This window comes from Schistocerca piceifrons, chromosome 2 (assembly GCF_021461385.2).
Source record: "Schistocerca piceifrons isolate TAMUIC-IGC-003096 chromosome 2, iqSchPice1.1, whole genome shotgun sequence".
Lineage (NCBI taxonomy): Eukaryota > Metazoa > Arthropoda > Insecta > Orthoptera > Acrididae > Schistocerca > Schistocerca piceifrons.
This window is the reverse complement of record NC_060139.1, coordinates 388580180-388601600: the sequence shown is the minus strand read 5'-3', so window position 1 is coordinate 388601600 and position 21421 is coordinate 388580180. Positions and strand designations below refer to the sequence as shown.

At 40.1% G+C, this 21421-nt stretch overlaps 1 protein-coding gene across 1 annotated transcript in view; it reads right to left on the bottom strand.

Moving 5' to 3' along the window:
- LOC124776325 overlaps positions 1-21421 on the bottom strand; it is a 413854-nt gene that overhangs the window by 156568 nt on the left and 235865 nt on the right. Inside the window, exons 4-5 of the mRNA XM_047251263.1 lie at positions 14834-14921; positions 2767-2918 (exon numbers count right to left, since the gene is read on the bottom strand). Of these exons, the coding sequence (XP_047107219.1) occupies positions 2767-2918; positions 14834-14921 (240 nt within the window). The remainder of the gene's footprint in view (positions 1-2766; positions 2919-14833; positions 14922-21421) is intronic.

The following is a 21421-nucleotide window of genomic DNA, read 5'->3' as shown; positions in this document are numbered from 1 at the left end:
AAATCATGTTTACTGTCATTTTTAAAACTTATGATAAAAGACATTCAGAGGATGATGAAAATGACATAGGCAACAGAATGAGCTGAAGCAGTTTAACTGTTAACTGTAGCTAACTGATAAATGGACTAAAAGATAGAGCAGTAAAACTACTGTGGGCTACTGAAAACTATCATAAGTAAGCATAGATTACAATACTATTCCTAGTAGCCTTGTTAATTAAGAGCATAACCGCATTACCAGTACATTTGGTGTGTAGCATACCTATTGACAGTTACCTCATTTAGATAGCTTTATTTACATACCCTATCAAGACACCCCATATCCACGAAACATTTTTGCTCTGTATAGTTATCCTTCTGTCTTGTGTAAAAATAAACAGTATTTATAGCAAAACTTATGCTGACAAAATTTAGTTCAGGTTTTATTAAAAAATTGTTTATTTATACTGTGAAACAGAGGGATGTTGTAATAAAAATAAAAAACAATACAGATTTATCAATAGCGTTACAAAACTGAAGCCATGAGTTCATGTACAGTGTCATATTTGGAGGCAAGTCAAGGCAAATACACCCCACTGGACTGACACGTATGCAGTGTGCAATGAATGGATAGTTAACTTCTCTGCTTATTGTGCCTCACTGGTAGCCACTTCTCCCACAGCTGCATGACTGCCTGGCTCAAGAGCAAGATGACAGCATGCAGGCAAATGGAACAGTATGTCATGTCGTGTTCACAGCACAGAAGTCTTTGGCTTTTTTATCTGCTTGCTTATTTTCCCAAACAGTCAAGTGTCCCAGTATCCAGCAGACTGACATATCCTATAGTCCATCTGTAAACTGAAGAGGAAACACCATTTGCGGTAGGAGAAGTGGCCTTTCCTGGAAGAATGCTACAGCTGCCATCAGGCAGACTAAGAATTAATTCCATATCTAGCAGTGAAGTGCAACGTATGGTGACTTCCATAAGTTCTGTTTGTTAACTTCTTTTTTTGTGAAGTTTTAATGAATTTAGTGAAAAATAAACATTCACAGGGATGTCAGCACACTGTGTTGCCACTGATTTGAAAGACACATTGCAGAAATGTTGGTATAACTTTGTGGAACAGCCTGGATTATAAGCACAATATAACTTGACAAAGTCTCATGACTTTACACCAATAAGTAGTGTTACTGCCCATTGCCAACCTTGGCTACAAAACTATACAGCATGCCATTGCAATACAGCACTGTAGGAAATATTGCAAATGGTACATTGATTCCAACCCTCCCTATAAAAATCACCATCATTCCCTCCAGGTGACCCCCTCCCCTCTCTTTCCCCTTCCCTGGGGAGAAAAAAGGAACATATTATATGTCACAGAAACCCCTTGTCAATGTCTTAAACTGGATATGGAACTGATTAGAGTAACCCACATTATCCAATTCAACCAGAGCCCATGGTTGAAGTGATACCTATACCCTTCCTGACAAAAGAAGTGAAGCACTCAGAAGGGGAGCAAGAAATAAAATGAAGCTTCAGGAGTTGAAAGGGTATGTGATCTTATACCAGTGATTGCAAAACTGAGTCAAATATATAAATAACTTGTCAGGATGAGCCCACTTTTCGCTATGGTGTTGCATCCCTCTGACCTAGAGTTATGCATTGATTTGGATGAGAAGGGTATCATAAAGCTGTTGTATCTTCTTCTGAGACAAGCTGGCCCACAAGTGAGACTGATGAGCAAATCAAAACTTGCAGAGAGCTTGGTCTTACTAGCCATTAGAGGAGTCGTGATGCTGGTGGTGGTGGTGGATGAGGGGGGAGTGAAGAACAAGTTTTAACTTGGAGGGAGCTCGCACAAAACAGCCAGCTGGTGTGCCCAGCCAGTAGATGCACAGTGGTATGGCAGGGATCCTGGCCTGTGCAGTTCATGCGTGGATACTGCCTGCTCAAGTGCTCACTTGCTGCTCCAGCAAGTGCCTGTTCCAGTGCAATTGTTTATGAACAAATTATAAAAGCAGATATAAAATGCTGATTCCATACTTTTACCTGACCTAATTTCACCACCCTGAATTTAGAAATACAGTAATTTTAAGTAGTACAAATGAGCAATTTCCAACATTGCAGTAGACATATGAATGCCAGTTCCACCATTTTAACTGACCTATTGCCACTTGAATTTGTTTAGCAGTTCAAGTGGGCTAGTTCCACCAGAACCATGACAACCCTGTATGATGTATGGGAAGGGGAAGGAGAGGGGAGGGGTAGGGATGAGAGGGAGGGGTGAAGAGAGGAGAGGGGAAGGAGAAGAGAGATATCTTGAAAAGAGATCGAGGAGTGTCCTCAAACGGGATTGGGGGAGGGGGGGGGGGAATGGCTTTTGCACTAAAAATGTGCTTATCCACTAACATGCTTGTAGTCCTAGAATTCGCTGTGTAACGTACCAAGTTACTTTATGCTTGCAGTAGGTCACACAGCTGGGTAGAAACAGTGTGGACTCCCCTGCTTGTTCTTCAGTTTGCAGAACAGATGTAAGGAATGACTGGAGAGGTTGGGTGCAGGGCCACGGATACCTGCTTGTTAGAGAAGTTGAATGTGATAGATGGTTTAGGTACACCAAGGATGTCAAGTAGACAGAGGAAAGGGAATGGAACAGATGAATCTCCACAGTAGGTGACTTCACCGTGTCTACCTCTCAAGTAGATTTGGACACTTTTGATCAGGTTGGTTGTTTTTTCTCCCCCCCCCCCCCCCCCCCCGGGAAGCCCTTTGCTGTGCTGTACTCACCATCAGTGTAACCAGGCGGCGCGAGCCTGAGGAAGGGTGTACCCGCAGCGCCCCACAGTGGTCGGCGCACATTGTTGCAGAGGCCAGCCTGTGCACGGTACCTGCTGGGTGGGCAGCGGGGCGGTGATGGGCAGCCAGCCAACTCTCCCAGCCTGCAACACATTTGGAACCACTGCTCACTCCACCATGTCTTTGTAGCAACACTGACCCCCAAATTTCCTCCATTTACAGCACTTTTAAGTGGGCAATGACAAAATTCCACTGTCTGCCAGTGAAATATGTTGTAAAAGAAAAAAACTTATTTCTCAGTTTTGTCACTTTTTTTAAATTTATGATTTTATTTCAACTGACAAGCTGTCTTACATCTAATGCGACTTCTTCAGTGATATAACATTACAGTATTCATAGTACAGAGCAGTCCAGAGATGTGAAATACCCCTCTAAAACAAAAATGATAGATAAACAGAAATTTAAAATCAAGTAGAATGGGATAGGAGGGGGGGTGGAGGGGAGGAGGAGGAGTGGCATGATGTATGAGGCTATGTCATCAACATGGTGGATATTTTTGATGCTATCATCTTGTACATAACTCATAATTATAATTTTTAAATAGAACAGGAATCATTGATGAATCAAACATACAGCAAATTACACAAGAAAAACAAAGGTGCAGGGGACAGGAGCAGCCATGTTATCGGGGGGGGGGGGGGGGGATTTTAGTCAAGACAACCAGACAGACCACCCAATACACCTAGTCTAGTGGTGAAAGTTCTTGTGAAATTCCATGAAACTGACTTTGTCATAGAAAAACTGAATGCTGGATGGTCAAAAATGCCTGTGGATGAAGGAACGTCAACTGCTGTTCTAGAGCCATTCAGTAAGAATCCAGAGAGAAGTAAACAGCACATCTCACAGGAATCTGTGGTCAGCTGTACATCAAAAATTTGGCCACAAATAGATTTATATATGCAGGGACAAGTGAAGGTGACTATGTACATACTGAAGATCAGAAACCTTGCAACCCCAGGGAGCTGACTGTTCATGCTTTTATCCACATTCCAGTACATACAGTGTGTAGGCTGTATTCCATGAGGAATGGGAGAACTGGATAACAACAACCTTACAATGTGTTGCACATGTTGGACCCTTCCTAAAGCCTATATGTGCTATCACCAGCATTTGGCTAGTTCTGTACAAATGCAACAACTCATGAATGAATAAAGCTTCGCTAAAATGAAAGACACAGTTGCTTTTTCTCATTTGACTCTCTATCTTTTGAATATGTACATAGACCTCCTGTTTTATTTTACAAAGGTGGCCCACAGGCATAGACCGATCTCAATGTGAGCTCTACATTATAATAGTAATAGTGATAGTAGTAGTAGTAGTAGTAGTAGTAGTAGCAGTAATAGTAACAGGTGCTACAAATTGAACTCAACTCCAGAGCAAAATTATGGTTATAGGATTCCTGACAGTATCTGTAGGTGAATACTGGTTCAGTCTGATGGACTGAATCTAACAAGATGTTTTACAAGCAGATTGTAAGACACAGAAGTTGCTTACAAAGTATTGTTAAGTCATTCAGGAGCTGACATCGACAGGCCATACGAACAAAGGCAGCTTATTTAAGAGCCAGAGGTGAATTTAGCAGGTTTGTAACTAAGTGTGTGAATGATCCACTAATGTGTCAGATAATACAGTTTGAGATGGCAAATGGAGACAGAGACATTACTGCCCAGGGGAAGAAAATGGCAAGAAAGTTCTCACATACTGCATAAAAACTGCAAAAAAGTTCTCTCGGAGTGCAGAAGGTGCTGCTAATGACACACTTTTCCAAAGTAACATCAAAACAGAAACTCAGAATAAGATGAAACAGTTCTGGAAACAGAAATCTCTGTATGGTCATTTCCCAAGTCATATGGAGAATTTAAATATTGACAGACATCAAACACACCTTTTATTTAGAAGAGCAAAAATGAGTGCAGAGTCAGTAACTCTAGTAGTAGCTGATCAATAACAAGCCTTGAAGGCAAAGAACTATGAAAAAGCTAAACTGAAAATCACTCAAGATGACACATGTTAACCTTGTGTAGTATGCCATTAGATCATGGACCACATAATGCCAGGCTGTCCTACATTAGTAAAGAATGAGTACCTCAAGAGACACAATAAGGTGTGCACATAGTTTTACTGGCAAATATACAGCATTCTTGGGTTACCAAATCTCTCCAACAAAGGTTACGACCATACACCTAAAATGGCTATGACCGCTTGATACACCACTGTCCCATATGACCAACAAATTTATACAGATCACATGGTTGCAGCTAAACAGCCATATATAATACCACCCCTTTAATCACAGAACAAGTAACATGAGATGGGATCATTAATGATAAAGCAAATCAGAAGAAACTGCAATATAAAGATCTGAGGTTTGAGGTCAGTCGAATGTGGAATGTACACTGATATGCCTGTCATCATTGTGCCCTGGGATCAATACCACATGAATTGAAGCGTGCTGTGTCTAGAATTCCAGTACGTAGTACAAACACAACGAAATACAAAATATAGTACAGTTTTTTTTAAAAAACAACACTCCAAGTAACATCTGCTCTTTACATCACCTCCCTCAACATCCATGAAGTTAGAAAGCTTCCTAATTGTGCCTTAGAAAGAGCTCTGTGGCATTTGGATTCATATGGTGCTCCTTCTTTGGACCAAAAAGGTGAAAATCAGTTTGACATACACCTGGGTTGTACAGTGGGTGCTCAAACAATTCGGTACTAAAATTCTGAATGGACTGGATTGTTTTCCCAGGTGTATGGGGGGGATTATGTTGAAGCAAAAACAATGCCTCTTGAAATATTCCCTCTCCTCTTCATTTTGATTTTGGGTTTTAGATATCACAGTAGATGACACTAAATGTCACGGTTAACTTTTAACCTTTAGGAGTGTAATGAACCAGTAGTGGACATTTTATATCCCAAAACAGTGTCACAATCAACTATGCTACAGGACTTTGGCTTTTGGACATTTATTGCTATAGGAAAAGACGGATGTTTTGATTTCCTGCTCTGTCACTTACTCTAAGGTTCATATTGATGGACACAAATCTCATCAACAGTTACGATGCGAATGAGGAAGGCATCTTCTTCCTCTTTAAAAAACCTCAAATGTGATTTCAACATTTCCAAATTTTTCTGTTTTCAAAACTTCCTGACAGATTAAAACTGTGTACCAGACTGGAGAATGAACATTGGACCTTTGCCTTTCACAGGCGAGTGCTCTACCAACTGAGCTACCCACAGCAGACACTGATAAGATATCAAAATGGTGCAAAAATTGGCAACTTGCTTTAAATGTTCAGCAACATAAAACTGTGGACTTCAAAAAGTGAAATACCATAGTATCCTATGAATATAATATCAGTGAGTCACAGACAGAATCGGAAAACTCATCCAATACCAGAGTCTAACAAACTTTCTGACAGATTAAAACTGTGTGCTGGACCAAGACTCCAACTCGGGACCTTTGCCTTTTGCGGGCAAGTGCTCTACCAACTGAGCTACCCAAGCATGACTCATGACCTGTCCTCACAGTTTCAATTTTGCCAGGACCTTATCTCCCACCTTCCAAACTTCTGCAAACCTAGCAGAACTAGCACTCCTGGAAGAAAGGATACTGCAGACACATGGCTTAGCCACAGCCTGGGGGATGTTTCCAGAATGAGATTTTCACTCTGCAGTGGAGTGTGCGCTGATATGAAACTTTCTGACAGATTAAAACTGTGTGCCGGACCAAGACTCCAACTCGGGACCTTTGCCTTTTGCGGGCAAGTGCTCAAGCAACTGTGCTACCCAAGGATGACTCACGACCCGTCCTCACAGCTTCAATTCTGCCAGTACCTCATCTCCTACCTTCCAAACTTCACGGAAGTTCTTCTGTGGAACCTAGCAGAACTAGCACTTCTGGAAGAAAGGATATTGCAGTGACATGGCTTAGCCACAGCCTAGGGGATGTTTCCAGAATGAGATTTTCACTCTGCAGCAGAGTGTGCGCTGATATGAAACTTTCTGACAGATTAAAACTGTGTGCCGGACCGAGACTCGAACTCGGGACCTTTGCCTTGGAGCACTCATAATAAAATCACTACGAATAAAGCTATTCACCAAACCAATTCAGCTAATGCATAAGAGCAACAGTGAGATTAAAGCTTGACATTGTCAGTGTTGTCAAATTATGGAGTGGAAAGAAAATGCCTTTACATATTGACTTTGTGAGTAATGACAAATAAAATACATGCCAGTGGTGCATAAGAAATCAAATCTTGAGAAGAACTTTACTGATTAGGGAAGAGTGAGTAATACTTGGGTGAGATGGAAGATGAGATGGAAAATTTCCAGCTTCTCTTTCTGCCCCGATGTGGCATGCAGTGTTCACTGGCTGTTGTGTCTTCCTCCAGCAATGGCATCACATGCATGCAGTAAGGAGTGACAGGAGGTCATGACACTGCTCCCTCAGCCACTGACAGCCCTCTACACCTTGTCACTGCCACTTCCCACTCAAGTAGCTTCCCCACTAACATCACACAGCTGAATGCATCCCGTTTCCTGTACTCCCACAAACGAATAATCCCTGGTACTACAAGGAACTGTACCCGGATCCCCCATATGCCATTCAAGCACACTGAATGCTCAGTTATGGAGGCATGCAGTTGGAAGATAGAAAACATAAATAAATAGGTATGATTAAAACACGGATAGCATTGATAATGTACCAGTGACTGACATACTCTACAATGATAATGGATAAAGCTCTAACTGTGGTTTTGTGTCAGTGTCAGTTTACTGTGTAGGGTTGGTTTTTCCCCCCAAGAATCTTATGGCTGACATGACGAAGGAGATTCAGAAAGCTTTATTGTTATGCAGAGATAGAGACAAGTTGCAGGGTGTATAAAATCTTGTATTGCAGTTATGGAAGGATGATAAGAATCTGATATGTGTGGAGCTGTGCTGAAGACACCAGTGATTAATAAACCAATGAAGAAAACAGAGCATGTGATGATCACATTGCCTCTTCTGTTCCATCCAACTACCTGAGCATGAAAGGACTGATGATTGTTTGTCCAATATTTTTCTACTTGGCAGATTTGATTCTTGAAGTTTGATTCTGTAGGTCTGTAAAATTCGTTCAACAGAAAGAATCTGACAACTGTGAGTGCAATTGTCATTTTACTTCTTGGTTCACCCTTGAAACATTGTCTTCCACATTTATAACATACATAAAATAGAAATTGTTGAGATTAAAACCGCATGTGTATGAATTCAACTCTTACTTTCTTTTGTAATACATACAATGATATGTACTGACAAGATTTGAGAAATTTTTCAGGATATTTTGGTGCATGCTTTGGTATGAGGAGTCCAGAGACACAGTAACTGGTCAGTTCATGAAAGAATGGGCAGTAACATACCATGGAAATGTGCCGCTTACGATTTGTAGGCAAGTCAGGTTTCTTTATGACTACTCCCAACACTCTGTATGCTCAGAGTCAGATACCACCATCATGTACAGTCTGGGCAGTGATGGATTGGTGGTGGTGATTGTGTTTTGTAGCTAGAAGTTTGGTCACCAGCCATGATGCTGAGAGACCTTCTTCTACTTCTTTTTCATCTTCTATTGTCATATAAACCACCAACATCATGAGATTCTAGTGACTACTCGTCTGGACCTGGTTGTCAGTACAGCTGCAGTACTTTAAATTGTTTGTATGCGAATGTCCATGATGCATGGCTGTACGGACTACTGCAATCATGAGAGTTGACATGTTGTACAGCTGTGTAAAACAAACAGTTCTCCACAGCAACACAATAAATGGTGAAAACTACAGCACAAAATAACATCTCATTTGTATGAGGGTTCTTCAATTACTAACTTTTGTTATTTAGTATGTTTTGGTTATTTTTCCCATTGTCAGAAGTTAATATTTACAAGTAGTTGATTGACTGACTGAGTTTTTGCTACATTTCATCTGTCCTAGTCCAGTGACATTATAAGACTAATACATCAACATAAAATTACCTGATAATGATACATTGGACACCTTCAACTTCTACATTTACATGTACAGGACATTTATAAAAAGTTTAACTTATTTCTGCAAAAGGTGGTATAAGTCAGAACTACACTCATCAAAAAAAGTTTTGCATCACCCCCGTTCCCAGAACTCTTGAAGAGAGACACTGACTGTGGATATTGTACCATAGACACAGTCCCTTGCACTGTTCAGAGATGTCACTAAAACAACCCAAAGATGTAAACAACCATGCATGAGCAGCACCTATTAGACAGAGGGGGTCAGACAGCCAATCAGTTCCAGTCATTCCACCAGGAAGGAGGTACACGGTTCTACATCTACATGGATACTCCGCAAATCACATTTAAGTGCCTGGCAGAGGGTTCATCAAACCACCTTCACAATTCTCTATTATTCCAATCTCATGTAGCGTGCGGAAAGAGTGAACACCTATACCATTCCGTACGAGCTCTGATTTCCCTTATTTTAACGTGGTGATCGTTTCTCCCTATGTAGGTAGGTGTCAACAAAACATCTTCACATTCGGAGGAGAAAGCTGGTGATTGGAATTTCGTGAGAAGATTCCGTTGCAACGAAAAACGCCTTTCTTTTAATGATTTCCAGCCCAAATCCTGTATCATTTCTGTGTCACTCTCTCCCATATTTCACGATAATAGTACTCCGTTAGTCCTACCTGGTAAGGATCCCACACCGTGCAGCAGTATTCTAAAAGAGGACGGACAGGCGTAGTATAGGCAGTCTCCTTAGTAGGTCTGTTACATTTTCTAAGTGTCCTGCCAATAAAACGCAGCCTTTGGTTAGCCTTCCCCACAACATTTTCTATGTGTTATTTCCAATTTAAGTTGCTCATAATTGTAATACCTAGATATTTAGCTGAATTTATGGCTTTTAGATTAGACTGATTTATCGTGTAACCTAAGTTAAACGAGTTCCTTTTAGTACTCATGTGGATGACCGCACACTTTTCGTTATTTAGGGTCAACTGCCACTTTTCGCACCATTCAGATATTTTTTCTAAATCGTTTTGCAGTTTGTTTTGATCTTCTGATGACTTTATTAGTAGATAAACGACACTGTCATCTGCAAACAACCAAAGACGGCTACTCAGATTGTCTCCCAAATCGTTTATATAGATAAGGAACAGCAAAGGGCCTATAACACTACCTTGGGGAACCCCTGAAATCACTTCTGTTTTACTCGACGACTTTCCGTCAATTACTGCGAACTGTGACCTCTCTGACAGGAAATCGCAAATCCAGTCACATAACTGAGACGATATTCCATAAGTACGCAATTTTACTACGAGCCGCTTGTGTGGTACAGTGTCAAAAGCCTTCCGAAAATCCAGGAATACGGAATCGATCTGAAAGCCCTTGTCAATAGCACTCAGCACTTCATGTGAATAAAGAGCTAGTTGTGTTTCACGGGAACGATGTTTTCTGTCCCGGCGGAGGTTCGAGTCCTCCCTCGGGCATGGGTGTGTGTGTTTGTCCTTAGGGTAATTTAGGTTAAGTAGTGTGTAAGCTTAAGGGACTGATGACCTTAGCAGTTGTGTCCCATAAGATTTCACACAATTTTTTGAACGATGTTTTCTAAACCCATGTTGACTGTGTGTCAATAGACAGTTTCCTTCGAGGTGATTCATAATGTTTGAACACAATACATGTTCTAAAATCATGCTGCATATCGACGTTAACGATGTGGGCCTGTAATTTAGTGGATTGCTCCTACTACCTTTCTTGAATATTGGTGTGACCTGTGCAACTTTCCAGTCTTTGGGTACGGATCTTTCATCAAGCGAACGGTTGTATATGATTGTTAAGTATGGAGCTAATGCATCAGCATACTCCGAAAGGAACCTAATTGGTATACAGTCTAGACCAGAAGACTTGCTTTTATTAAGTGATTTGAGTTGCTTCATTACTCCGAGGATATTTACTTCTACGTTACTCATTTTAGCAGCTGTTCTCGATTCGAATTCTGGAATATTTATTCGTCTTCTTTTGTGAAGACATTTAGGAAGGCTGTGTTTAGTAAATCTGCTTTGGCAGCACTGTCTTCGATAGTATCTCCATTGCTATCGCGCAGAGAAGGCATTGATTGTTTCTTGCCGCTAACATACTTCACATACGACGATAATCTCTTTGGATTTTCTGTCGGGTTTCGAGACAAAGTTTCATTGTGGAAACTGTTATATGTGTCTCGCAATGAAATCCGCGCTAAGTTTAGAGCTTCTGTAAGGCAATCTTGGGGATTTTGCGTCTGTTTAAATTTGGCATGTTTGTTTCGTTGTTTCTGCAAAAGTGTTCTAACTCGTTTTGTGTACCAAGGAGGATCAGCTCCGTCGTCTGTTAGTTTATTTGGTATAAACCTCTCTGCCGATACTATTTCTTTGAATTTAAGCCACATCCGGTCTACACTTCTATTATTAATTTGGAATGAGTGGAGATTGTCTCTCAGGAAGGCGTCAAGTGAATTTTTATCTGCTTTTTTGAATAAATATATTTTTCGCTTATTTTTCGAGTATTTGGGGATTACAATATTCAATCTCTCTACGACAACCCTGTGTTCACTAATCCCTATATCGGTTTTGATGCTGGTTATTAGCTCAGGATTATTTATTGCTAAGAGGTCAAGTGTGTTTTCACAACCGTTTACTATTCGCGTGGGCTCATGAACTAACTGCTCGAAATAATTTTCAGAGAATGCGTTTAGCACAATTTCGGATAATATTTTATGCGTACCTCCGGAATTAAACATGTATTTTCGCCAACATATCGAGGGTAATGTAAAGTCACCACCAACTATTATCATATGAGTCGGGTACGTGTTTGAAATCAAACTCAAGTTTTCCTTGAACCTTTCAGCAATTGTATCATCTGAACTGGGAGGTCGGTAAAAGAATTATTCCGGTTGCCAACAATGACCTCTGCCCTACTAACTCACAAGAAGTATCTACTTCAATTTCGCAACAAGTTAAACTACTACTAACAGCAACAAACACGCCACCGCCAACCGTGTTTAGCCTATCTTTTCGGAACACCGTTAGATTCTTCGCAAAAATTTCGGCTGAGCTTACATCCGGCTTTAGCCAGCTTTCAGTACCTATAAGGATTTGAGCATTGTGTCTGTAGTTCAACCATGACTAGATGGTCAATATCACGGTTCGATCGTGTCTGCATTGTTACTTTGTGCCAGGAAGGGCTCTCAACAAAGAAAGTGTCCAGGCGTCCCGGAGTAAATCAAAGCAATGTTGTTTGGACATGGAGGAGATACAGAGAGAGACTGATGACCGTAGATGTTAAGTCCCATAGTGCTCAGAGCCATTTTTGAGATACAGAGAGATAGGAAATGTCGATGACATGCCTCGCTCAGGCCGCCCAAGGGCTACTACTCCAGTAGATGACCGCTACCTATGGATTATGTCTCCGAGGAACCCTGACAGCAGCGCCACCATGTTGGATGACACTTTTCGTACAGCCACAGGACGTCGTGTTACGACTCAAACTGTGCGTAATAGGCTGCGTGATTTGCAACTCCACTCTTAACATCCATGACGAGGTCCATCTTTGCAACCACAGCACCATGCAGCATGGTACAGATGGGCCCAACAACATGCCGAATGGACCGCTCAGGACTGGCATCATGTTCTCTTCCCCAATGAGTGCTGCATATGCCTTCAACCAGACAATTGTTGGAGACGTGTTTGGAAGCAACCGGTCAGGCTGAATGCCTTAGACGTACTGTACAGCAAGTGCAGCAAGGTGGAGGTTCCCTGCCGTTTTGGGGTGGCATTATGTGGGGCTGACGTACACCGCTGGTGGTCATGGAATGCACCGTTATGGCTGTACAGTACGTGAATGCCATCCTCTGACCTATAGTGCAACCACATTGGCAGAATATTGGGGAGGCATTCGTCTTCATGGAAGAAAATTCGCGCCCCCATCATGCACATTTGTGAATGACTTCCTTTAGGGTAACGACATCGCTCGACTAGAGTGGCCAGTATGTTCTCCAGACATGAACCCTATCGAACATGCCTGGGATACATTGAAAAGGGCTGTTTACGGACAATGTGACCCACCAACCACTCTGAGGGATCTATGCCGAATCGCCATTAAGGAGTGGGACAATCTGGACCAACAGTGCCTTGATGAACTTGTGGATAGTATGCCACGATGAATACATGCATGCATCAATGCAAGAGGACATGCTACTGGGTATTACAGGTACCGGTGTGTACAGCAATCTGGACCACCACCTCTGAAGGTCTCGCTGTATGGTGATACAGCATGCAATGTGTGGTTTTCATGAGCAATAAAAAGGGCGGACATGATGTTTATGTGGATCTCTATTCCAATTTTCTGTACAGGTTCCAGAACTCTCTGAACCGAAGTGATGCAAAACTTTTTTTGATGTGTGTGGAAGAAACCGATAAATGTTGAGATATGGACCAATCTATCCTCTCATTGCCACCTGAGTGTTATGTACAAGCAGACTCTATAGACAGTGCTGCAGGTGTTTACCACATTCCTGAAACATCCTTCAGCCCTTATTTGCAGGGCACCAGTCAATCTTACAAATACACAAGGCTGCACTTGGAGAGTGTCACATGATCCTGTAATGTCTGAGCATTGTCGATCAGTTGGGAATACACCAATGCCTTTAAATGTATCCATAACCAGAAATCCAACTGATTCAAGTCCAGTCAACAGAGAGGCCATGTCACAGGACCTCTTTGACCAATCAATCACCCATGAGGTACCGTCGCTCCATCAGCAGAAAATGGGGTGGTGCGTCATCAAGCGTAAACCACAATCACTGCCTTTCTGCAAGGGTAACATTGTCCAGCAGTGTTGGTAATTTATCGTGCAGAAATCAGTGATACACAGCACCTGTTAATCTGTCTGGTAAATTGTATGGTCTTATGAGTCTGCCACTCCTGCCCACACTTCGAAACTGAAGCGATACTGATGCCTCACCTTCATGACTACTTGAGGATTTGCATCTGCTGACACAGGCAAACTGTCGTAATATTCTATGCCATCTCCTGTGAATCCCGCCAGTGCCACCGAATACTACACATTACTCGTCACACGTAAAACGGCCCATATCTCAACATGTATTGGTTTCCATAGACGTAACTATAGAAACTTTTCTTCTAGTTTTGGCCAATACTACCTCATATAGCAATATGTGGTACTTTTTTTGAACACATTGTGTGTATGTAACAAGCCACTGTGCAGTGAATGTTGGGAGGCCACACCATACCAGTAGTGTTTATTTTCTGTCTTAATCCATTCACAAACTGAGTGTCTGTACATGCCCCAGTTTCTCTTGGCTTATTCTCATGGTTCTTGTGTGAAATACATGCTGGAGCAGCAGAACCGTCTTGCAGTCTTCCTCGAATATCGGTTCTCAATACTCACTTGACAGAATTTCATGAGATTGTTGCTGTCTTTCTCCCAAAGATTCCCATGTAAGTTCTCTGAGCTATTTACATTTTGATATGGGCTACCTGATCTGAATTCACACATCTCTGAATTCGTTCAGTGTCTGCTGTCAAGTTTCCTTGATAAAGACTCCAAACTTTGGTCGCACTAGTGTCTTGGATGCAATTTCTTGCTCTTTCCCAGAACACTTGCAATGAATCTAATTCTTTCACTCGCCTTCTCTACTGCCGATTTCATTGTGTTATCACTTCATATTGGTCCTTGATAATACCCCTAAATATCTGAAATGATGTGATGTGCAAGAGATTTTCGCCACTAATTTTGTAGTCTGACGCTGTCAGGATCTTTTTGTTTGTAGAGCCATTATCCTGCATTTATCCAGATTTAAAGACAGCTATCACACATTATAGCCTACGTTATATCGAGTCACTCAGTAAACATTTTTGAACAATCTCCATTTGTTTTCAATGCTAAGGACAAGTGACATTACAAGACTCGAAGACTTGGCTCTTACCATTCAGGTGACTTGGTGTGCTGCTCTGCAATCAGCGCAGCTTCTGCTCTTGCTCGCAGCCGTGAGTCCGATATCGATGACAGGTAGTCTGCAACAAGGAGACGAAGGAGGGAATTAGAGTACCCACAGTGCTACGGTGGCAGAGAAATAAGACACATTGCCTAGCCTTTTCAATACTCTGTGCAAGACAGCGGAACACTCAAAAAACCGTATGTATGTAAAATGATTTTTTATTCTCTCTGACATCGTGCATGGCAGCACATACTTTAAGAATCTTTAAGGGACACAATCAACTGACACACTCTTCAAATGAATAAAAGAACTCAATTCATCAGTCTAGTTTCATATCCTCTGTTAAACGCAAGATACTCACTGCCTTACCAACTGAGCATGAAATACGCTACTTGCAGTCTCATTAGCACGAGGAAATGTCAACAAAAACGCGCCCAAAGCAGTCACATCATTCAGCCAGTAAGTAGCAAATGTGTAAGGTTGACCATGTTTATGTTCAATGCCAGAATATAACTCATCACAGCCGTGCTGTGACATTATCATTTACTGCAAAATCCTGGCTATAACTCACCTGTACTTTCTCACCATTGGCTGTCTTAATTCCAAATTGTATCCAGTTTGTTTACGAACTTCAGTTTCTTGGCACTAACTTTTAACTAAAATTGAGCAATAATATGTTTTTATTGACTGTTCTACAGGCAGGGAGGAAGGGAAGACGTCTGCTCCCCCTGACCCCTGCGAAAATTTGTCTTCACAAACAGAATTCGTATCCCCTCCTGGCCACAAAGATCCTTGTATCAGTTCTGTATCAGTTTGAAGAAAGCCGGAACATGGGATGAATACCAACTAGTAGCAAGTGCACCCAGAACCATTTGAATCTCAAAACCATTTCGCCACTCACTGCAAAACTGATACGAGTTGTTCGGCTAGCACAGAGCATGGGTACACTTTTATTTAAGTCACCACGCAGTCTTTCTACTCGTCTGTCTGATTCTGTCATCACGCTTTTCCTGCCTTGTGCTAATATTTTCACCTCTACTTAACTTCTGCACCCACATTCTGGTCTTTGACTAGGTCATTTCATGCCAAGGGGACCAAGGGTCCCCACTCAGCCATCTCCAAAATCTAATGAAATTTGGTGTGAAGGTTCTATATGGTCTTTGATGCTTATATATAAAATTTCAGTTCAGTATCTTCAGTGGTTGAACTTTTAGGGGCTTTTGAAGAGAGGTTACTCGTCTTCGCATTATATACAAAGGTGCAATTGTGCCAAGTTTGCTAGGATTTTTTAAAAGTTCTAGTACACATTCGGTCATTTGCTTCAATACACAAAAACAGCTTTTATGCTGAATCAAACATTGCAAAAATTTCGGATTTAGCCACATTTAAATATAGATACAAGCCTCTAAAGTGGCTAAAAAATTCGTCATGCAGTTCTGAGAGGCAAGGTTTGCCCGACCACTGCTGCTTTTCTGATGAACCAATCAACCCAAACTTCAAAGGGTTATTCCTAGCTATGATGTCTATATATGGATCAAATTTAACTAACATTGGATGCCTAGAAGAAAAGATATTCATCTGCAAAGTTGTCCAAAATTTTCTACATGCAAATTATAGGTTTTTTTAGGGGGAAATATCCCAACTGTGTTTTATTCAATCCTCTTTTTCTGAACACAGCTTGAAAGAGCATGCTTTAAGCTTTCAAAGCTATATTGTTTAATTTATGGATCTAGCATATTGATGGGTAAGAATACATTTCAAAAGTTATTATTTTGGTCATTATGCCCAACAATTAATTTTTTTGACTGTATAAACCAATTTCAAACATTCATTCAACATATGCCATAAAATGGGTGTAATACACAACACAGCAAATTTGCTAAACAAAAACACTAAAGAGTCAGTTCCATTTTTGGTTAAACAGTCCTACAATTTTGTCAAGGATATATGGGAGAAAACTGTTTTGTCTTCCTAATGATGATGGTAATGTGCTTCTAAAGTCATGAAAATATGTTGCTTAAGAATCCAGCAGGTCTCTTTAGCAGCTGGACAGTGGAAGGAACAATCAGAACCATGTGAGTGCACAAAGCTGATCAGTACATCTTCTTGCTCATGTGAAATATGCTATGAACTTAATTTGAAAGACATGGACAACAATGGTATCATGATGGAGACAGTTGCTAATCATACAAATGCTAATACGCTGACATTCTTTGCCACCCAAATACATAACAAATGGATGTAATGTGGCCTGACTATTCTCCCCATGAAATCCTTGCTCAGCATCAACAACAAATGAATAATTCTCAGCAAAATACATCAATATAAATAATTCATTTACAGCAAGATTTCTTTTTAGCTGCTTTAGCGCTTTGTCACAAAGTGATGGCTTCTTAAACCAGTAATTTTCACAATAAATGTCTACATGGAATCTTCAACAGTTCTCTGACATGTCTCCAATGCGTGTCTGTCAGTATGGGCCTATTGTTGGTATTATATTGTTTCTTCAGGGCCATAGTCTTTAAAACCATCTTTGAGAAAAGCCTCTAGTTGTACATTTCTTGGACATCCCTCACAACATTGCAAAATGCAATCTTTTGATTCCAAACTGCATACTTTTTTGTGAAAACCTTGTAGTCATCTTCGATGGATGTTTCTGAAGCCAATATTAATTTGACATTTTGATGAATTGCACATACACATGCTGAATATGATCCAGAAGCACCAACCGTAGTACATCATTTCAGCCTGAACTCACAAAATTTTGAGAAAAGCTCAGTTGATTTCCAAAATGCTTACAATAAGCATGCGTACAATGAGCAATGAACATTTCTTTCATATCTAAAAGGAGCAGATGTGTGATTCCAATTTATTGTTACTGCAACACAATCCTTTTAGCTTGGACATAAACAAGGAAACTCATCATCTCCAAAAAAAAGTGAGGACATTTTGTTTTACTTTATTGTTGAGCTTTTTCCCTTTTTAGTTTGCACATTATGCTGAAATCCCATTTATCTTTAGCTTCCTAGGCTTCTTCTCCATTTTAGTTAAAACAGCAAATTCTTTAGCTGTTTTTTCAATAGTCCAGCTGTTTGGGGCCAGGGTCAAAATTTGAACGTTTCTGGAATTTCTTGAAGCGTGAAGCTTAAGTTCTTCAACTAAGACATCTGTATCTTTAAATTTTTGGCACTCTTCCGTTTATATTTGAGCAATATCTACTTGGCTCACACCAGCAGCTATGGCAATTACCTTAGTAATGCTACCTTTGGCTTCCAGAACGTTGTGCTTTATTTATCCCTTTGAATCCCATTTGCTGATCTGTTGAACCTTTAATGGTGATTCTCCAAGTGATGATCATGAAGTATTAGCGGTAAAGCATACATCAACAACATCCATGTGGATGGTGATTCTTGCTTATTCTGGTGGGATGATTCTCTTTGGGCCACTTCTTGTCTACATTTGGTACAAATTTTCTGATCATGTTTAAAAACGTTAGTCAAAAACTTCAACCTATCAGACACTGCAATGGTCACTGCTGTTGAAGCCTTCTTGGTTACATGTTTTTCTTTACCAAATGGGTTGCAGCAAGTCTTCTGCAGGAACTGAAATTTTGTCATCATCAAGGCATTATGGTATGGACAAATTTGGCCGTCTTCAGTAAAATCAAGCCCAGACCCACGTTGTAGAAACTTCTTATTCATTGGTGACATTTCCTTAACTGATTGTAGTTCGCATTTGTCATAATGGAATGGTGATGACTTATGACAATTAGCTACATCTTATCCACGAAAGTAGCTGGGTGAAGGGATCTCTTGGTTCATTTTACACAATAGTTATTAATCTATAACAAGCAATTTTGAAAGCTTATGAATATGCAGGTTTGAAGCATAGAAGACTCAGACTTGTTTGTATATAAAATATACAAATTAGGCCATCAAAACAAATTGTTTTAGTGCTTACTTTCAGCTACAACAATGATTAATGATTATTCAACCACTCAGTATTCAACTCTAAGACAGTACAATGTCAACACCAAATACTGCACCTCACAGAAGACTGACATAGTAAAAATTGCCAATAATGAAACCACCAATTGAAAGTGGTATTTCAGCAATGTGTCACTGCTGCAAGGACAGAGTCTTAAAAAACTATTGCTGCTTTATAATGTCGATGGAAACTGAATGACAATGCATATATGTACCACCAACCACCATGCATTGTAGAATTAAAGCATTCTTAACAACATAACATTCCATTATGATAATCTAGATTTTTTTATCTTAAGAGCATAATGTAAAGACACTTATTAGCACAGTTACATTCCCTAAACTGCAGGCAAATCTTATATTACCAAGAGACATTACAATTACACATTTTTTGATTTACATCTTCAAATTGTATTAATTCTTGTATTTACTGATAATAGATTTTCCCTACCTTTGAATACACATTCTTACTCATTAATATGCAAGGTCCAGAAATTAAACAGCATAGCTTTGAAAGCTTAAAGCATGCTCTTTCCAGAGTATTCAACAAGACACAGTTGAGATATTGCCTCCCAAAAATACCCTAAAACTGTATGTAGAAAATTTTGGACAACTTTGCAGATGCACATCTTTTCTTCTAGGCATCCAATGTTAATTAAATTTGATCCACGTGCCGACATCTTAGGTGGAGTAACGTTCTTAAGTTTTGGTTTGACTGGTTCATATGAAAAGTAGCAGTGGTCAGCCAAACCCTGGCTCTCAGAATAGCATGACGAATTTTTTAGCCACTTTAGAGGCTTGCATTTATATTTAAGTGTGGCTAACTCCCAATTTTTTTCATAAAAACTTGTCAATGTATGTCACAGCTAATGACCAAATGTGTGCTAGAAGTTTTAAAAAAGTCTAGCTAACTTGGCACATCTGCACATGTGAAGGCGAGTAGCCTGTCTTTAAAAGCCCTAAAATTTCAACCACTGAAGATACTGGACTTAAATTTGGTATATAACCGTCAAAAACAATAAAACATTCACACCAAATTTTATTAGATTTGGAGATGGTCGAGTAGGGACACTTTTTAATATTGGTCCCTTTGACGTGGAATGACCCACTACCCCTACTGTTTTTTCTACTATGGAACCCAGGAATACTTAACACGATGCAATAGAATAAGGGAGACCACGGGAAATACAGATATCCCAGACAATAAAGACATTGTTTTCTCAGTCAATAGGAATAGTGCTGTAGTACAGCGAATGGTGCTAGAAGCAGAGTGCAGGGCCGACAAGGTATTGTAAACTACAGCCTTACTGTGGCACTAAAAACTAACTTTTATTGAATTTTGATGCTATGTTTGATTATGTTTAAATTTGGGTCAGTTTTTAAAAAAACTCTAATAACTGTATAGTGTTGGTATATAGTACGTTTTCCAGCGTGTCTTTTCGTATGGGTTTTGCAACTTCTCGAGCATTGGCAAAGCCATTAAAGTTTGTTTCTGCCCTGATGTCCTAGTGGTTTAATATCGACAAATAAATGTGGGACAATGTCAACAGAGTGTTGATATTTCCCCGCATTCAAAACTTTAAAAAAAAAGTTGTTTTCACTTATGTAGTGTCTTATGCCTAATTTAAGAAAGGCGACGACTAGAAAAAGAAAATTAACGACAGCAGCTAAATGGACTGAAGAAACCCTAAAAAAAGCATAAAGTTTAGTGAAGTGAGGAAGATCACTGAACAGCATATCAATGGGGCTGAACATACCGAGAATTAAATTTTATGATCGATTAAAATTCAATTCAGACCTTTCTCAAGGATATTGTTGTTGTGGTCTTCAGTCCTGAGACTGATTTGATGCAACTCTCCATGCTACTCTATACCCGTTTTTACTCCTGAACAAGAACAAGAATTAGTCAACCAAATAACTACATTGGCGCAATAATTCTATCGTATTTTCCTTGTTGAGCTGCAACGAATTGCCTCCGACTTCGCCGAAAAACTGGGCCTTAAACACAGTTTCAATAAAATTACCAAATCGGCTGGAGAAGACTGCGTTTCAAGTTTTAAAAACGAGTGCTCCTTCCCGCACCATGTCAACTATTAATGGAAGCCACCGTTGGTGTCGAACTAACCTGTGCCTTCCTTTGGTAGGGGTCTCCCACAGATTTCTTCCATTGCCTACTCTTTTTAGTATGTATTCATTTCTTACACAGTCTAACCACTTAATTTTTAGCTTTCTTCGACAGCACCACAATTCAAATATTTTCAATTTCTTCTTTCCCACATTCCACTTCCATAAATCTTGTACAATAGATGTACACTTTTACGAACTTCTTCCTCATTTTCACATCAATATTTGATATAAAAAGAACTCTTTTAATGAAGAAACATTTCTTCATCTGCGTCAGTCTACTTCCGGTTTACTGCTTCTACCTCTTAACACAACAAGAAGTGTCGATGTAAATTTAAATAGTATAAACAACCGGGTAATCACGCAGTGGCTTAATCTAGTTACGTTGCACTGAATGAACTTCGGTGTTTTAGTTACCACAGATTAATTTCACACGTGGGATTCTGGGCCAAAAGATTGAAATTAA